Genomic DNA, 17,409 nt, shown 5'->3' with positions numbered 1-17,409 from the left:
CCAGTAAAGCATTTCTTGAAATGCAATGTCCACAACTTTTTACAGTGTCCCACGCAGTGATTCAGCACCACTGATGTAGATTGAATAAACTACAAAAATTGATTGATAACTGACATTCATATGTTGCCATCCCTCATTCAATGTACTTAGTGCAAAACCTGGCAACAAATAGTATGACTTCATGTGCCAATTATGCCTGTATTCCAAGAAATGGGTTTCTAATTTACATTAATTAGAGGTACCATGCTAATCACATGAAGCTATTTAAATCTTATTTCTGTCACAGATAAAAAATAATTTCTATTCCTATGTCTCATTACCACTGCTAATTCTTCTTTGACTTCCATTTTCTTTCCTTTGCATCAACATCAATAAGAGATTAAAAACATATCATGAACATTTCCACTGGTTTTAGGTAAAATCATGCCATAAATTACCAATGCATGTTTATATGGGCATTTACACATGAGTTCATATCCATACACATACATAGAGTTTATTGTTACTTTCTTCAAGCTTTAAAAGTTGGTTATGTATTGGTTGTGTTTCAGATAAAGAACTGGTTATGCTTCAGATAAAAAGTACCTCAGAGCCTTTCTTACTGAACCCAAAAAGGTTCAGAAATATGCATTTAAACAAGAGTGCTACGTTAATATTACTGTCTTTATAAATACACATCAATTTACATATAAAAAACATACAACATCATTTAAAATACAGCTGGCTTGCCTCAGGATATTACACTGAGGAAGCTTAAAATGTCTTACTTCACTGATTCATAAACATAAAAACTGTAGAAGAAATAAACCTATTCATTGTTAGACTAACCCAACCTAAAATTTTACAATATGTTATAAATTTACAGTATCTAAACAGCCTGTAAGCATTCATATCTGGAATTTATTTCCTTTGATAGTTCATACTCAGAATCAGCACTTCTTTGTTTTCTGATAAAAAAGCTGAACTGTTTCAATGTTCCTGGATGAAGCCATGCTCCCATTGGAATTGAAAGGAAAGTCACCATCAACTACAAAGAGCTGGAAATGATTTCTAGGGTTTTGTGGTTTATACCACCAACAAAGATTATGACTTCTGCTTTAGGTATTCATCTTGACTGCTTCATCTGTTCTGTAGCCATAAAAAGAGACTCACAGAGCCTTAAAATCCTGCGGAGATTGAGATGTGAAATAGGAATGCCACAAAAATATTTTCAATTGCAAGAATAAAGAAAGACTAAGAAACAGATTCTCATTCCTAACCAGAATTAAACTGGATAATTCTACTGGTTTCCATGTTGCAACTCCACTTTTTCATTGCTTTGACTTGTATCATAGTCACTTACGTCTCAGTTGCAAATAGTTCTTCTACCAAAAAAATTCCACCATGGAATTAATTCTTTAGATGGTCACCTCAGTTGTCCATAAAACAGCATAAGAAAAGTAAGCACCTCTAAAAGGAATCCATACCAGCACACAGAGTAGGAAGATGTTTGCCAACAGAGACAACAGAGGAAAAATGAAATCAAAGAAATGTCTTAAATACCATCCTTTCCCAGGGTTTGGCTCTTTACCCAGGATTAGGCAGTGGGACGCTCACTTCACCGAGGATTCATGTCCAGAACAGGTTCCTGAAAATAGTTTTTATGGCCTGCATTGCTGTATCTATTGACTGATTACTGCAATTCATACAGGATTTTTTCTTTTTAGATTCTGAATGCTTTATTTAATATTCACTTCATATATAACCATATTCGTGTGTGTGTCTGTGTATGCCTATATACTTCAAACAGCTAACACTTTTAGACCAGGGCATGCATGGTTTTGGGTACTGCCAAAGAACTGATGCTGCACAAGAGGAGCTGACACTAGGAAGGGAACCTCCAGGACAGGTTATGGCGTGTGGCTGCAGTTACGTGCAGGAGTTGGCAGCACCTTTCATTTCCAGATTAACTAAATAATAACCCGCACTGACATTTCACCTTGAAGTAAGCATAGGACATGGAATGAAAAGAGTATTCTAGATCAAGAAATGTTTATCTGTTTCATATATAATCAAGGTCCATTCTGCAATTAAAAGTCTTTCTATCCTGAAACTTCCAACTAGAAGTCTGTTCCAGGTCCTCACTCATTGATTACTAAGCAGGAAATTAGGAAAGAGATTTTAAGTTTTTCTGTCATTGTTGTTTCTCTAGGAATACTTTTTGAAAGTTTCATGCATGGACTAGAGAAGTCTACTGAGAATTCCACATTATTTCAGGATTTCAGGCAATTCTCCCTTCTCCATAGTTCTCCATCTCAAGTTCTGTGCAGCAGACACAACTTTGCAAAATCAAAAAGTTGCTAATCTGGCTGCTGATTTTTTCAGTCACATATCCACTTTTAATGTGGGTCACTGTAACAAAAGGCTTGTCATAATTACAGCTCATTGAAGGCCATCTTGCAGTCAGATTGCTGTCCATTTGCACAGAGAGATTGTGGAGCCTCCATTCTGGAAGATATCCAAAAGCTGACTGTACATGGGTCTGAACAACCTGCTGCAGGTGGCCCAAGTTGAGCAGAGGGATTGGACTGGATGACCTCCAGCAGTCTCTTCCAATCTCAACCTTTCCGTGATTTTGTGATATTAGATTGGTGAAGCTGGGATCTGAAGACACTGCATGATGAAAAACAACAAAGAGCACTGTGCAGTTATTTGGTTCAATCACTATATGAGAAAGAAAGTGGCAGGACTAGCCAAACTTGCAGAGATTAAAGCAAAATCCAATTAAATTTAAAAAAAATGCATAATTAGTGGTGCTTTTAATACATTTTTAATGTAGAAAACACTTGTACTTTATCCTTACAATAGCAACTTTTGAAAGTCTGCAAAATATACTTGGAATTCACATGGCTGGACAAATGATCAGGAATGTTTTCCAGATCATTTGTTTTAATGATGGGTTTGAAACAACTTAAATGTAATCTCAGACATTCTTCAAAAGCCTGCCATAATCTCTGAGGCTACTAATGTTTGCATGACATCATTGACATTGCAATCCTGTCTCTTCACTCAGTAACTAAATAAACTGAGGAAAACATGAAAAAGAGTTTTTACTAGCATCCCACTCAGGTGTATAATTTCAAATTCCACTTCAAAATCTGGACATTAGCTCACAGGAAAATACACTGAAATCCAAAATTCTTTCACGCAAACCTAGCCACACAAGTGTAATCAGGCATTCCTCTTTAAAGAAGTAGTTTTACACCCCTAATTAGCCTTGAAACACCAGAGGAATGGATTTTTCTTTCTAAAACTGAAGCTTGTATCAGAATTTAATAGCCTCACATTTCTTTTATTATTCCACACTCAAATGACTGAACATGTTTACTCAGAGTATACCGTGGCGTTTTTTTACCAAAACCCAGATATTCTCATGGAATTTCCATATTTAAAATAGTCACTTCATTATGAAATGGTGCATCACAAAAGACAGACAATTATAAAAAGAATAAGCCTTTTGTATGAAAGTATTTCCATTACTTCTTGCATTCAACATTTTCAAAAAAAAATGCAAGAGTAAAAGGAAATTATCAATCTGATTCATCCTGAACAGTGTTGTTTCTATCCCCATATGATATTGACAAAATTTCTCCAAGTGGCATAAAGTCTATGTTACAAAAGCTTTGAGAAAGAACAACTTTTTTCTTTTTTTTTAATTAGGTGTTAAGTACTGATCACAGAGGCCCAAAGCAGCATAATGAAGTCATTTGTGCCTGGCAGATCTAGACCCAGTTCAAAGTAACTGCAGGTGGATGTATTTTTTCAGTGTACCTACATATACAGTTTAAATTGGCACCATAGTTCAAAATACTTTGAAATAAAATGTATCAGATTGGTTGCTAAAAGAAAGAGGTAGAAAATGACATATCATTAAAATATTTAGCAATTACCACAGTGGCTAGAGGCATCCTAAATTCTGCTGTTTTACTTTACTTCTGGGCTAACAATTTAAATAAAGAAAATAAACAATTATTAGTTGCAAATCTTCTTATATGCTTATACTGAAAAATTTACTACTGAGATGCAGTGAGTTTATCTAAATACATTTTTTTAATACCGTCAATGTATTTTTTTTTTAAATACCATCAATGTTAAGAACATTAAATTATGGAAATGCTAAAAACCTTCAGTTCTGCCCTATCCTAAAAAATATAGCATGATTTTTTTATGTAAGTTAAATTCTCTAAAGCCTCTTAATGTTTACTAATGACATTTAGGACATGTATTCTGAAACTTATTAAAGCAAAAATACAATGATTAAATAAAAATAATTCCAGATGTCTATTAATATTGCCTAAAATGGTAGAAAACAATGAAATTTGTATTTTCATCTTCCATAAACATATGTATGAATCAAAGTTTAACCTGAGAATAAAATTCAACCTTATACATGAGCTACAGAATTGTACCTTCCTAATCACAGTAACAGAAATATAATTTCACAAAAGATCATTGCACTAGTCTTATATTATCAATTTCCCAAAGAATGAAACAGATTCCACTTTGTCAAAAATACTTCTGGGAGCAACTACTGAAAGCAATTCTTAAGATGAACTTTGAAGAAGAGGAGAAGCCAAATGTGTTTTCCATGTATAATGAAGTACAGTTGCTGGCAGCCAAAAGCCATAAAACATAATGAGATGTCACCACCAGAAGAAAGTACCTTCCCACTGCTCAGTGACACGTTAGAACTGTCTGTACATGAAGAAGACCAGGTGACTCATTAGCAGCTCTGTGAGTGTGCCCTTACAGCCCCCGCAGGCTCTATTCTGAGAGTCACAGGCTATTGTCACTTGGAATCTAACACACTAAAAAGCACGGATAAGTCCTAAATATCACTGCTTTCCTGCCTTAAAAAGGGAAAGCTCTCTTGTCAAAAAGTGGAAGATGATTTGTTACAGTGCAGGCAGCTAAAAAGCATCTACAAGTCTCTACAGCAGGATCAGCTGCATGACGTGAATTTTCCATTCATGATCACCACAGTACGTAAAATCATCTTGAGGAGAAGCCATAATTCATTTCACTTCTGCCATTCAGCAGATGGTTATTTTAAAATTTTTCAAATAGTCTTAATATGATGAGATTATAATTGTTGACATTAGTAATTACAAGAAGTGGGCCAAGATGCAAAGTTTTAATGACAAAATAGGGCTCAACTGTGGACATATAAATGTAGATGACTCTTGATAAATGGACCTTCTGAAAGAGAACGAAAGACCTGGTAAACCACTCAGGATATCACAAGAGGGAAAGAGGGAGAATTTATATGGGTTATGCAGGTAAGATATTTCTAAAAGTATTTTTTTCTTGAACTCCTAAATATAGTCCAAGTTTCATAATATAATACAGAATATGAAAAAAATCTCTAGTCTTGTTGTGATCATAGTTAATTTTATAAAGAAACTTTTAAGATTATTGAAATCTTGCGCAGATTCACCTTTAAATCTTTTAAATCTGTATTTAAGTCTCATCTGTATTTAAATCTCATTAAGTCCTAATTACTAAGACTTAAATATGTCTCTTCAATAGTTTCCTATTCCTGTGAAAAATATTTGATGAGGGTGTACATATTTTTTTACCTTGCCCTTTTACAAAGAGTATGTCATCACATCTAGAATACTCTTCACTTCTCCACCAACAGATGCAAGGAACAATAGAGGGAAAATGTGAACTGATTTCACTTTTCACTTTCCATATTAACTTTATTAAATTAGGAAGTTTAATCTTTCAGGTAGCTGAAATAAACTTGGCAAAGGTGCAATTTTAAGATTCCTCATCATTGCAATCTTATCATGCAACAGTAGGCTCTACATGTGGAATTATTTATTTCATAATATGAAGATTATTTATAAACAATTTTTTAGAGTTGTTTGATGCCATTTGGGAAATGAGGATTTATCTGAAGTTCCTACAAATGATAATATTTGCTTTTTATCAGTTCCTCATTAAGCTGATATCTTTTGAACAGCATATACAATATATCACAATGAAAAGTTGAAATGAATTTTTTTTTAAATGCAAAACATTTTTTTTAAATCATGTTTTAATTTATTTTCTGGTATGTCATTGGAAAGTATGCAGATTCCTATTTATGTTTTTGACTACAATCCTTTAAAATATGGAAGGCAATAAATATGCATCATTATAAACATTCCCTCTAGCTAGCAAGTCGCACCGAGAACACACATTTTCAATAATCTAATTTCCAGAGCATTGAATATTTACCAATTTCTGTTAACTTTTCAAAATTGTAAATATGGAGAAATGTTCTGCAGGAAAAAAATGCAACATCACATTGCAATTTGGAACAAAACCAATTACTAAAATAATATACACTCGCAAAACATTCAGAACACTAACAGAAGAATAACCAGAATTAGTTTCCTGGAACAACTTAGGTCACAGAGGAAAAACAGCAGAGAAACTAGATTAATAGCTTTCTTAAAATGTGCTTTTCCTAAATGCATGATTTGTACAGCCAGATGAGAACTTTAAATGTAGCAAGTCAAGTAACAAGCTCATTTAGCGTTCTCTGCCTCAAATGTACATATAAAAACATTTGCGCTAGCAACCCAAGGAGTGATTAGACTGCATACATTAAATTTAACCAAATTTTTAAAACAACTGTAAGCCTTCTAAGGAGAAGTCTGCTATTTATATCATCATAGAAACAAAAATGAAGAACTTGAATGCATGAAATTAAGGGTTATCCCTCAGCCAACAGAGAAACAAGGCAAGTTCATAGAGTTTAGCATAGGGCAACACAGTCTTACATATGTGAGCTCAGAAGCAATGTAGCCATGTTAGTTTGGTGTGACCTTCCAGGGAGTTAATAAGGTTGACAAGAAGCATGAGTTCATTTACAGTGCTGGAATAAAAGTTTAACTGTCCCAGACCACAAGCTGGCTTGTTAGAACTCCACTGATGAGTTTAAGCCCAGTGTGACTAGAGCAGGGCTGGATCCTTTGTGCACCCCTACATAAATATCACAGAACCACACAATCACAGAATGGGTCAGGCAGGAACGGACCACAGTGGGACACCTGGTCCAACCTCCCTGCTCAAGCAGGGTCATCCTAGAGCATGTGGCACAGGGCTGTGTCCAGATGGTTCTTGAACATCTCCAGTGAGGGAGACTCCACAAACTCTCTGGACAATTGCTCCAGTGCACAGTCACCTGCACAGTAAAGAAGTTCTTAGTCACGTCCAGATGGAATTTCCTGTGTATTCAGTTTCTGACCATCCCCTCTTTTTCTGTTGGTTGGCACCAGCAAGCAGGGCCTGGTTCCATCCTCTTGCCATCCTCCCTTCAGATACTTATAGAACTAATGAGGTCCCCTCTGAGTCCTCTCTTCTCAAGGCTGAACAGGCCCAAGTCCCTCAGCCTTTCTTCATAAGTGGCTGCTCCAAACCCTTAATTGTCTCTGTAGTCCTCTGCTGCATCTGCTCCAGGAGCCCCGTGTCGCTCCTGTCCTGAGGAGCCCAGAACAGGACACAGCACTCCAGATGTGCCTCACCAGGGCTGAGTAGAGGGGCAGGATTGACCTGCTGGCAATGCTCTTCTGAATTCATCCAGGATAGCCCTGACCTTCTTGGCCACAAGGGCACTGCTGGCTCATGGACGGCCTGTTTGCACCAGGAGCCCTTCTCCACAGAGCTGCCTCCCAGCGGGCCGGCCCCAGCCTGTGCTGGTGCATGTGGTCATGCCGGTGCAGGACCCTGCACTTGCCCTTGTTGGATTACCAAAGGTTCCTCTCTGCCCATCTCTCCAACCTGTTGAGGTCCTTCTGAAGGTCACTCCTCCCATCTTTGGTCACTCCTCCCAACTTTGTGTCATCAGTGAATTTGCTGAGGAGGCATCTGCCCCTCCATCCAAGTCATTAATCCAAGACTGGACCCAGTATTGAATCTCGGGGGACACCAATAGTGACAGGCCTTCAGCTACAGCCTGTGCTGGTGATTATGACACTCTGGGATCTGCCATTCAGCCAGTTCTCAATCCACCTCACTGTCCACTCATCCAGGCCACAATTTCTGAGTTTGCTTACAAGGATGTTGTTAGACACAGCATCAAAAGCCTTGCTGAAGTCAAGGTAGACAATATCTACCACTGCTCTCCACTCATATATCCAGGTAGGTGTTAAATCACAGAATCACATGTAGGTCAAGCATGATTTACCTTTAACAAATCCATGCTGATTGCTCTTGATCACTTTCTTGTCATCCATGTGGGCAGAGATGGCCTCCAGAATGAGACATTTCATCACCTTTTCAGGGATCGAGCTGAGGTTGACTGGCTGCACCTTCCCTGGGTTCTCATTCTTCCCATTTTTGAAGACTTGGGTGATGCTTTCTTCTACTCCTCAGGCACCTCTCCTGATCTCCATGAGCTCTCAAAAATGCTTGTGAGTAGCCTTGCTATGGTGTTCACCAGCTCTCTCAGCACTTGTGGATGCATCCTGCCAGGGCCCATGGACTTGAGGATGTTCAGTTTGCCTAGATGTTCTCTAATCCAATCCTCCTTGATTAAAGAAAAGTCTTCCAACATTCCTTTACCCTGAACTCCTGAGTCAGGAAGGATGGAGTTGGGGTGTTTCCCTACTCTAGTATTGAGGATAAAAGGAAGTCATATATCAATATTTTAAAGTGGAGCAGTCTGCACAGACATTCAGCCTGTGCACACGTGTGCCATCAAGCATCGAAGACTAGAGGTATCCGTGAGGTTTCCCTGTCCCACTCTCTGAACCTAAAAGAAAAGATGAAGAGAGGGCCCCACCTTCTTGGTTACAAACTCAACTCTTCCCTTTGAACAAGGGCCAAAGAGTATGAATGCAGCTGTGAATACAGATAACAATTTCCTAAGAATTTCCCTCCCACCATCCCTCTGGTTTTTGAAGAAATAATCTTTTCAACCAGGAGATTATCACTGGATACTCATCCTCTGGATGGCCTCAGGCTTTATCATTCCTAGCCTATCCAATTAGACAAATTCAGAGATATTAGAAGAACATATTCACTTTAGCAGTTGGAATTTTCTATAAAAGCACCTATCTTCAGACTGTATGTACACACATCACTAGCTTAGACACACTTCCAGAATTTACTTGGGAGTGCCTTTGGATTCAGCTGACGAGTTGCTGCTGAAAATTTTCTCCAGCACCTTCACAGCAGATATGCACAAAGCTGGCACTACTTTGGAGAAGAATATAGTGAAAGCCTCAGGAGTAATCATATCAGGAAAAGCAAATAATAAGCAGCAGATCTTTTTAAAAAACCTGAATCTATATATTTTTCCAGGAAAGATGGTGATTACCAAATGGTCATTTTTATTAAAAGAAGAAGATACTGTAGACATAAAAGGTTCACAGTAATTTGATACCCCTTTCTCTGATATTGTCTCTAAAGGGAGAAAGCAGCAATTGTTCAAAGCTACAGATGTCAGTGTATGAAAAAATTTTATAATCTTCCACAAGAGCACTGAGCATATACTGACGCCAAGTGCATCTTCACACAGTTTACAGAATTCCTCATGCCAAATGGGGAACAAATGGGTCTTCTGGGATTGAAATGCATCTGATTACGTCCAGCATTGGAATGCCAGTCCTCTTCACTATGTATTTTCAGTTTCCTTTACATTATTAATTATGTGCCAAGTAAACTTGCTTTAACCCTCAGAGTCATACAATATTCCTTGGAGCAGATTTACAAAGTTTGCATCAAAGATTCATTCCAATCCATTAAACAGGCTTGCACTGGTAAGCAGCCCTGAAATCATGACATCTCTACCATGACAGTGAGGTAATTTTCTTGAGAAAATAATGCCTTGCTTTCCTCTATATTTACTGAAGGAAAAAATCTTGACAAAGCAGAAACAAAAGGACTGTATTAGAGCTTCAGATAAAGACAAAAGATAGAACCAACAAGGAATCCTAAACGGGTCCTGGAGAAGAAAAACTGGCATCTTCCTATAAGTGGTCCTGTTAGCAGAAGACATAACAATAGAGGAAAAATGCGAAAAAGGTTGATTATGGCTGAAGCCATGGCTAGCAGCAGAAGTTCTTGCCATCAGATGTTTCAGGGGAAACAGAGCTCTGTACTTTTTCTTTCCTTTAGACTCCCCTAAATGGTTGACACATAATATACAGAAGCACTGGGGTTTGATCCAAGTTATTAAGAACTTCCTGAGCAGCCATGCAGAAGGTGAGAATGCCTGGACCAACTAATCCTTGAAATCTAAAACCAAATTCTCTACTAAAACCACCCACATTTTTCTCAGTAACTAAATAAGAACCATGAACATGCATGATCTCCTAAAGAGACAAACAGTAGAGAGAATGTCAGTTTTTCCTGATACTTCTGCCTAATTCAGAGAATGAATACTCAAATGCTTAGCTGTACATGTTCCTTCTTTAAAGAGTGGAAGTGGGCTCCCAAACCAGAAGTACAGGTGAAGCTCAGTCCATTCATTTAGGAGACAGTAGGAGGTCAACAGTGAAATGTCAAGACAGGCAGCATATTCATGACCCAGAAACTAATGTGAAAGATGAACATGCAGAATATAAATAAAATACTACATCAAAAGAAATTTGGCTCTGGTGTAGAGTCAAGAAGAGATGTGGTACATTCCCTAAGAGTTTCAAAACGTAAACAATGGAAAATTAGGAGCATGCCCTGTGGTATTGCAGATATTATAAAAGCCTGGAATCTTGTTTGCTGCCAAAGTTTGCAGGTCAGTTTTTAATTTTATCCTTACACATCTAAACCTGTCAAGTTATTTGGCAGATACAGAAATGTGCATGAAAACTTATGAAAATCAGTTCCACTCACTTATGTGAAATATACAGAAAACAACGACAAAAATCCTTCTTCAGACTTTCAAGATGTTAACATTTTCTTGAATAGGTTCTGAGAAAAGCCCTATTGTATATGCACCTTTCCACAAGAAGCTGTTGGTGTATTTGTGTTACCCATTTATTATGTTATATAACATCCTGACTGTGGCTTTAGGTATTACTCCAGTAGGCTTGCTACTATTTGTTATCATTTCATGACAGCCTCCAGACACGACACTGCTCCAAATAAAACAGATGGCTGTTTCCACTAATGTCAGTCAGAGCAAGGTCCATTGTTTCTATCCTGCACTTAGAGAACAAAAAACACAAAAACACACTTGCTTGTATTTTAAAATCATTGTCAAATTAATGCAACTACAACCTACTAACCTTTAAACAAAGTTCCGTATTTAGAAGTAGATCATGTCTCCAAATATCAAGATTTTTCACCATACTCTATAATATCCTAGTTAGGCCAATCAAACCCCAAGTTCTTGGCCTGAAAAGCAGATTCCATAGCCAAATAAAATAGCACTCAGGATCTGTTACAAACATTTCATGAAAAATTGTCAAACCCAGCATTTTCAGTCCTGTGACTATATTTTATATCATAAAGCATTAAAATTCTTTTTATAATTAAAAGATTTTAAAAATTAATCTATTTTCCAGTTTTTCTCTGAATTTTAACAAGTATTTTAAACTGGCTCTGGTATACATGAATAATATGCTATATCTTTTAAAAATAAAATACTTACTAAAACAATTTCCTTCCTAGAACACTTGGATTTAAAAATATATTTTTATAAGTATAAGCCTGGAAAACTGCATCCACTCACAAAAGTATGTGTGATACTACAATCACTATTAGTCCATTCTTATGTGCAGTGATCAAGAAAATCCTTTGTATCTTACATGCAAACAACAACAGAGAATCCACTGATGCAAAACAGAAATTTTCTCCCACACAGCCATCAGAGCAAATTTTTTTCTGTTTAATTAATTTTGATACATTTTCTTTTATATAATTATTTTTATCAAGTTAATACTCAATTTTTAATCAATTATTATTTCTTATTCTTGGTGAAATGTATTGCATTTCTAATGTCATTGTCTCACAAATCCAAGGCATATTTCTTTTTTTATTCAACTCATATTTACAAATGTTTTTAAATATTTTTTCATTACCCTTTCTTGTTTTAAGATTTTTTCATTTTATAAAAGTAAATATTCATTCTACCCTTTTCTGCAACTTTAAAGCTTTGCACTAGAATTGTGTGTGAATACACAATTTTTTCTTGTTTTTTTTCTTTCCATCTGGATTCTGTTCTACTTCAACTTCTTTTTGTTTTGTGAGTTTAATTGTATATAACTATTTTACATAATGGCTTAGTAGTCTGGTGGAATAAATTTCTATTACTTTTGAAGATTAATTTTTACTCAAATCCCTGTCTAATATACAAGGTTGTGATCTTGGTACTTTTTTCTCTGTAGTTTTGCCTGAGTAAGATTTCTCCTTTACATGATAGAGTCATCAAAACCAGATAGAAATCTTATTATATTTTCACCTAGTAGATGTATTTCCTTCAGGAAAAAAAAAATTCAAATGGAAAAAAAATAATCTCCTCTTCTTTTTTTTAAGTGCCAGTACAAAGCCAAGACCATGAAACTGTCAAGGTTAGACAGGCATGCCAGTGCTAATGTGTCACCTTCCAAAGGTACCTTTTGAATAAACATAAGCAACCAGATTAATAATATGTTCCATATATAAACATAGGGTAGGATGGTTCAATTAGCCTTCTGAAAATCTACTATTCCATATGGGAGAACATAAAGTATAACTATTTTGGCATGTAAAAATCTAAACACTAATGGCATAAGCTCAAACTAGTAAGAATTGTGTACATAAATAAAATACTTTGCCTTGGTTCTTATTTCATTTGAAAAAGTGAGAACTTTAAGTAGTTGTAAGACTGATGGGTAACTTTGAAATAGCATATCCTTGGGCTGCCATCATGCCTATAAAATTTAGTCCATAAGGAATATCATATTGCCCTACACAGCTAATAAAGAATTTTTTAAGAGACTCAGACTGATGTATGTTAAAATTGAGAGGAAAGCATTTTAAAGACTCTTAAAGAAGACAACACTCCTCCATCCGCATCCCCAAAGCACAAGTTTCACAGCACTTTGCAAGAAGATATGTAATACCCAAAAAGATTAAATAAAAAAAATTGTAAATATCTATCAGCATTTTTCATGAAAGGTTATCTTTTACACATTTATGAGTACAGATCTCAAAGACAAGTTCTAAGGAAGATAAAATATGGGCTAGCAAGAATTGCAATTGAAGTATCCTTGCCCTAATGACAGACTAGGTTTGTTTATTATGCATGTACATGAAGGAGTGACCTGGCTAACTGTGCTGCTTCAGCTGAGTAGATGAATTGAAATGGTTTACCTATAGGAATGGTCAGCAAGCACTTCAATAGAGAATTTGAGAATCTTCTTTCCTTGCTTTTGGTGAGGTTACTACCCTGGTTAAATAATGCTTCTTTTCTAGCAAGAAATTTCATTGTTTCAATCACTACAGTTTCTTTTCTAATCATCCCTATTTCTCCACAGTATTTTCTACTTTTCTCATAGTTTTCTTTTCCCCTACTGCAGTGCTGCCTTGTCAGTTGAGATATTCCTCTTCTGTACTCCTTCCCTTGCCTCACAGGCCCAGTCTCACACATTAACTTACTTCCTTTATTCTCTCCATTACTTATTAACATATCAATGTCATCTGACTCTTCCTCCTTCCAATGTAACCATTCCTTATTTTCTGTGTCCCTGAAAGTCCTCCAGTGGTTCACATTTGTTTCTCCAGTTACAGATCATCTTTCATTTACTTAATAACAAAGCATGAACTGTTTAGAGTCAGGTTCGGTGGGGGTTTTTTTGCAGTTCTCTTGTCTAACATACCTTTTGCCCTTGAATTTCACTGAAAACAATTCCTGATATTCTTTCCAATGATCTGGTCCTAGACATAACTGACAGAAAATGTGTCATCTGTACTTGTTTCTATCTATCAAGCTGCCTTCCATACAGCTGATAATGCTTTTCCTAGACTTTAGATCTCTCTTGGATTCCATGTTTCTTCTCTGTCCTGATTATCTTTTATCAGTACCTCAGAAGAGCATTCTTATCTCCCAGTGAGTTCCCCAACAACATTTCACAGGAATCTTCTTATGTTTCTCTTTCCCCCACTTAGATATTAACTTTAAACAGTGTCAAGCCACTATTTCTCTAACTCAGAGTAAACCTCTCTTCCAGACTAATCTCCATGCCAGCCTAATGATTCACCATTATTTTAACTCCAACAAGATTAGAACAAGGATCCTTATTTCTCTTTCACTGCAATTTTTGTTCAAACCTTCTCCATCATTGTAGACAGTAACTTTTCACTGGGACAGGTAACTTGGAGATTATCTGCAACTTAAATGCCCTTCTACATCATCACTTCTAGGTTATGTGCTAGTCCTCCAATTTTTTTCTCCTTAGGATCTCAAGATATGGTCTTCCACATTATTTTAAACTGCTAAAACATTTATCTAGGTCTAGGACTCATTGCAACCATGTCATTTTACCTCATCTGGTTAATTGCTTGAATCCTTCCTTTTTTTCACCATTGCTATCCCTTGATTCAAAACAAAACTGACTCTGTACCACCTTCCCTTCCTTTTTTTCACTGCAAGGTAAGAATTTTCACTACCAAATTTTCAAAGTTTGTTCCTGCATCAAGCTTTGAGCATCTTGCTTACAGGAGCACAACTCATCTGTGTCAGACATAAATGCAACAAGTAATTCCTTAGCCTGCCATTACATTCAAAACAAACAGCTGTAGAATGCTGCAACATGTTAAGTAGTACTACATAATGTATTTTTACTTGCATGGATAGATATCTGAAATTCAAAACTAAATTAATAGGTATCATGGGAAAACCAAAAAAGATGATGCTCGAGTGCAAATGAAAATTTCTTCCAAAGAGTTTATACATGTAATAGTCTTTGGGGTTACCTGTCAGGGTAGTATAAAGTAGGAGAACATAAGGTATACTGTTAGTCTTTAAAAATATTAAATCTTGAAGGTTATTAGGAGAAAATGTCCATGTTTGATAAAGTTTTTTTTGCAGAATCACCAAAGCCTCCATACAGACTTACAGAGTGAGAAACTCTTACATGATTACTCTGAGCAACATAAAGAACCAAGTGGAGGCAAGTAGAGGAAAATAACTGTGATTTAAAAATTTTAAGAGACAAATATTATTCTTTCATAATAATACAGTTCTTAAAATTGAAAATATTTACTATTTTCAAAACATTTCATATGTAGTTATATATAATCCATAGTCTTTATATAACCTCTCAATTTAAAGAAAAGGACCATATTTCATCAGCAATAATAATATTATTTGCATACCTTCAAAAAAAAGCCTAAATTGGACATTCAATAGCAATTACTAATGCCAAACACAGATTAAGAATGTGAAGATTTAGCTTTGGGCCTGCTGAGTGTGGGACAGATGTGAAATTCCAATACTCTCAACTGCCCACACATTGACCATAGAATTACTCCACAGCAGGAGACCGTCTATAGCAAGTGAAGATAATCACTCAATCTCCAAGTGCTGTGACAAGTAGACACACAAAGAATGTTCATGAAGACATTTTTTTTAAAAAATGTATATATTCCTGCCTTGTTGCAAACTCTCTGGCTCATCTGCTGGAGGTTTAGAAAATTTCCTAGTGCTTTTCCAAAAGAAATACATCCTTAAAAAATGTCTAGAATTCTGTGAAAATAGATATTTCTGTCCGCTCTATTTTCCCTGTGGGTTCATGTGGGTTTTTTTTTCCCTTGTTACATCTTTCTTACCTACATTTAATTCACTGTCATCCTTCCCGCTTCTATCCCATTCCATTTCTGACTCTGCACCATGCTATTTCCAAAGCAGTTTCCATGCACAAGTTTCCTTACAGATCCAAAGCTATGCAGAAGCCTGGATGGTGGCTGTATTTCTGGCAACATCAGTGCCCTGTCAATAATTTTGACAAGCGTGCAACTCTTGACACACAACAATTTCTTAAGAAAGCTGGCAACTCGAAAGTTTTCCATTGTCATAATTCCTGCATAGAAAATCATTAAAAAACAAACCAGCAAAGATGGAAGTAGCAGTTTAGTTTTAGTGCAAATACTTTTATGATTGATCACGTTCTGTTACTTGATATAAGACAAGGAACAAAATTAGAGAGTGCTGATAATATCGGGCTACTGCTCATTATTATCCTCAGCATCCACAGTTCATTAAAATGAGACAGAGACACATGAGCTACTCTGCAAATATTTCACTTTCTGAAATTTTTGTTTGCAAAAATGAAAATTTGTTCATCTTCTGAAAACCTACTACTGAGCTGGCAGATGTCATCAACAGTCCCTGAAAGAGTTACAATATGGCACCTTTGTATCACTGGCAAGTGATTTTCAATATGGACAGTTATAATCAGGAGCTGTATTGTTAACTAAGTCAATATATACTTTCTTTTCAAACTGTGTTTGGGAGCATTTGTATTGACTTTCAAAGGTAAGCCAAAAATGACATTTCATCACTGCTGAATTTCCAAAGCAAAGTAGTATTACATACTGTCCAGCTGAGCCACTTACTAATAAGAAACTCCTTGAAATTAAAATGGGGCAGCTTGGATAAGGACACATGGAAATCACAAAGGGTTGTCAACAGTTCCACAAGATTTAATTATCCACACATGGTATCAGATCTAGCTGTGCAAAAAATATTTTTTCAGCTGTACTGAGAGAAAAAGATTGCTGCCTAATTTGACTCTCATTTAGAAATATTCAAACATGTCAAAGCCCAAAAGGATCATTAATTTGCTTTCATTTACTTCAGTTCCACTAAAGAATTCTTTGCCATTATACATCAGAAAAAAAAAAAGTTTTATTTTGCTGGAAAAGTTAATTAACAAATTTAAAATATCTGCATTTCTTTAAAAGTATGAGGAAATAAATGTCTTCAATGACAATTGGCAATATTTATATCACCACAATTATAAGCAGACTATAATAGCAGACACAAATGGTTCAATGTACTGAATACTAGTTAGACCTGAAGCTTTCTTTGGAATAAGATAGCAAATTATAGATTTTCTGATGACCTCTACAAGTGTGTGTGCATATAGAAAGTCTTACTTACTCACAAGTAAGACACTGTACCCCACAACAGTGATATGAATTCAAAATCAAAAAGGGAATAATTTACTCTTTCATCAACACTAATATACCATCCAAGAAATTAATTGTGAAATCAACCTGTTGCGAGATAATGGTTTCAGATTCACACTATGAATTTTAGAAATAAATGAAACCAAGAGCTGGTTTTTCTGAATTCTTTATCAAACAAACTTGCAATAAAATTAAATATGCTTTCAAATTTTAGCTTGCAAATTCAATGATCAATGTTGACTTAGAAACAACTTTTCAGAT

The 17,409-nt window shown here is 35.9% G+C and overlaps 1 protein-coding gene across 4 annotated transcripts in view; it reads right to left on the bottom strand.

The window, feature by feature from the left end:
• Positions 1-17,409, bottom strand: part of WDR27 (WD repeat domain 27) — a 94,395-nt gene that overhangs the window by 7,355 nt on the left and 69,631 nt on the right. The window contains exon 24 of one of the 4 annotated variants that reach the window (XM_064708578.1): positions 1,955-2,652. The exons of the other annotated variants lie outside the window; for them this stretch is intronic. Within the exon in view, the coding sequence (XP_064564648.1) occupies positions 2,623-2,652 (30 nt within the window). The 3' untranslated portion in view covers positions 1,955-2,622. Of the gene's footprint in view, positions 1-1,954; positions 2,653-17,409 lie in introns of those variants that run through there. 4 annotated transcript variants of the gene reach the window in all.

The sequence above is a fragment of the Zonotrichia leucophrys genome, chromosome 3 (genome assembly GCF_028769735.1).
Source record: "Zonotrichia leucophrys gambelii isolate GWCS_2022_RI chromosome 3, RI_Zleu_2.0, whole genome shotgun sequence".
NCBI classification, from domain to species: Eukaryota; Metazoa; Chordata; class Aves; order Passeriformes; family Passerellidae; genus Zonotrichia; species Zonotrichia leucophrys.
The sequence above is the reverse complement of the archived record's forward strand: the minus strand, read 5'-3'. Positions and strand labels throughout refer to the sequence as shown.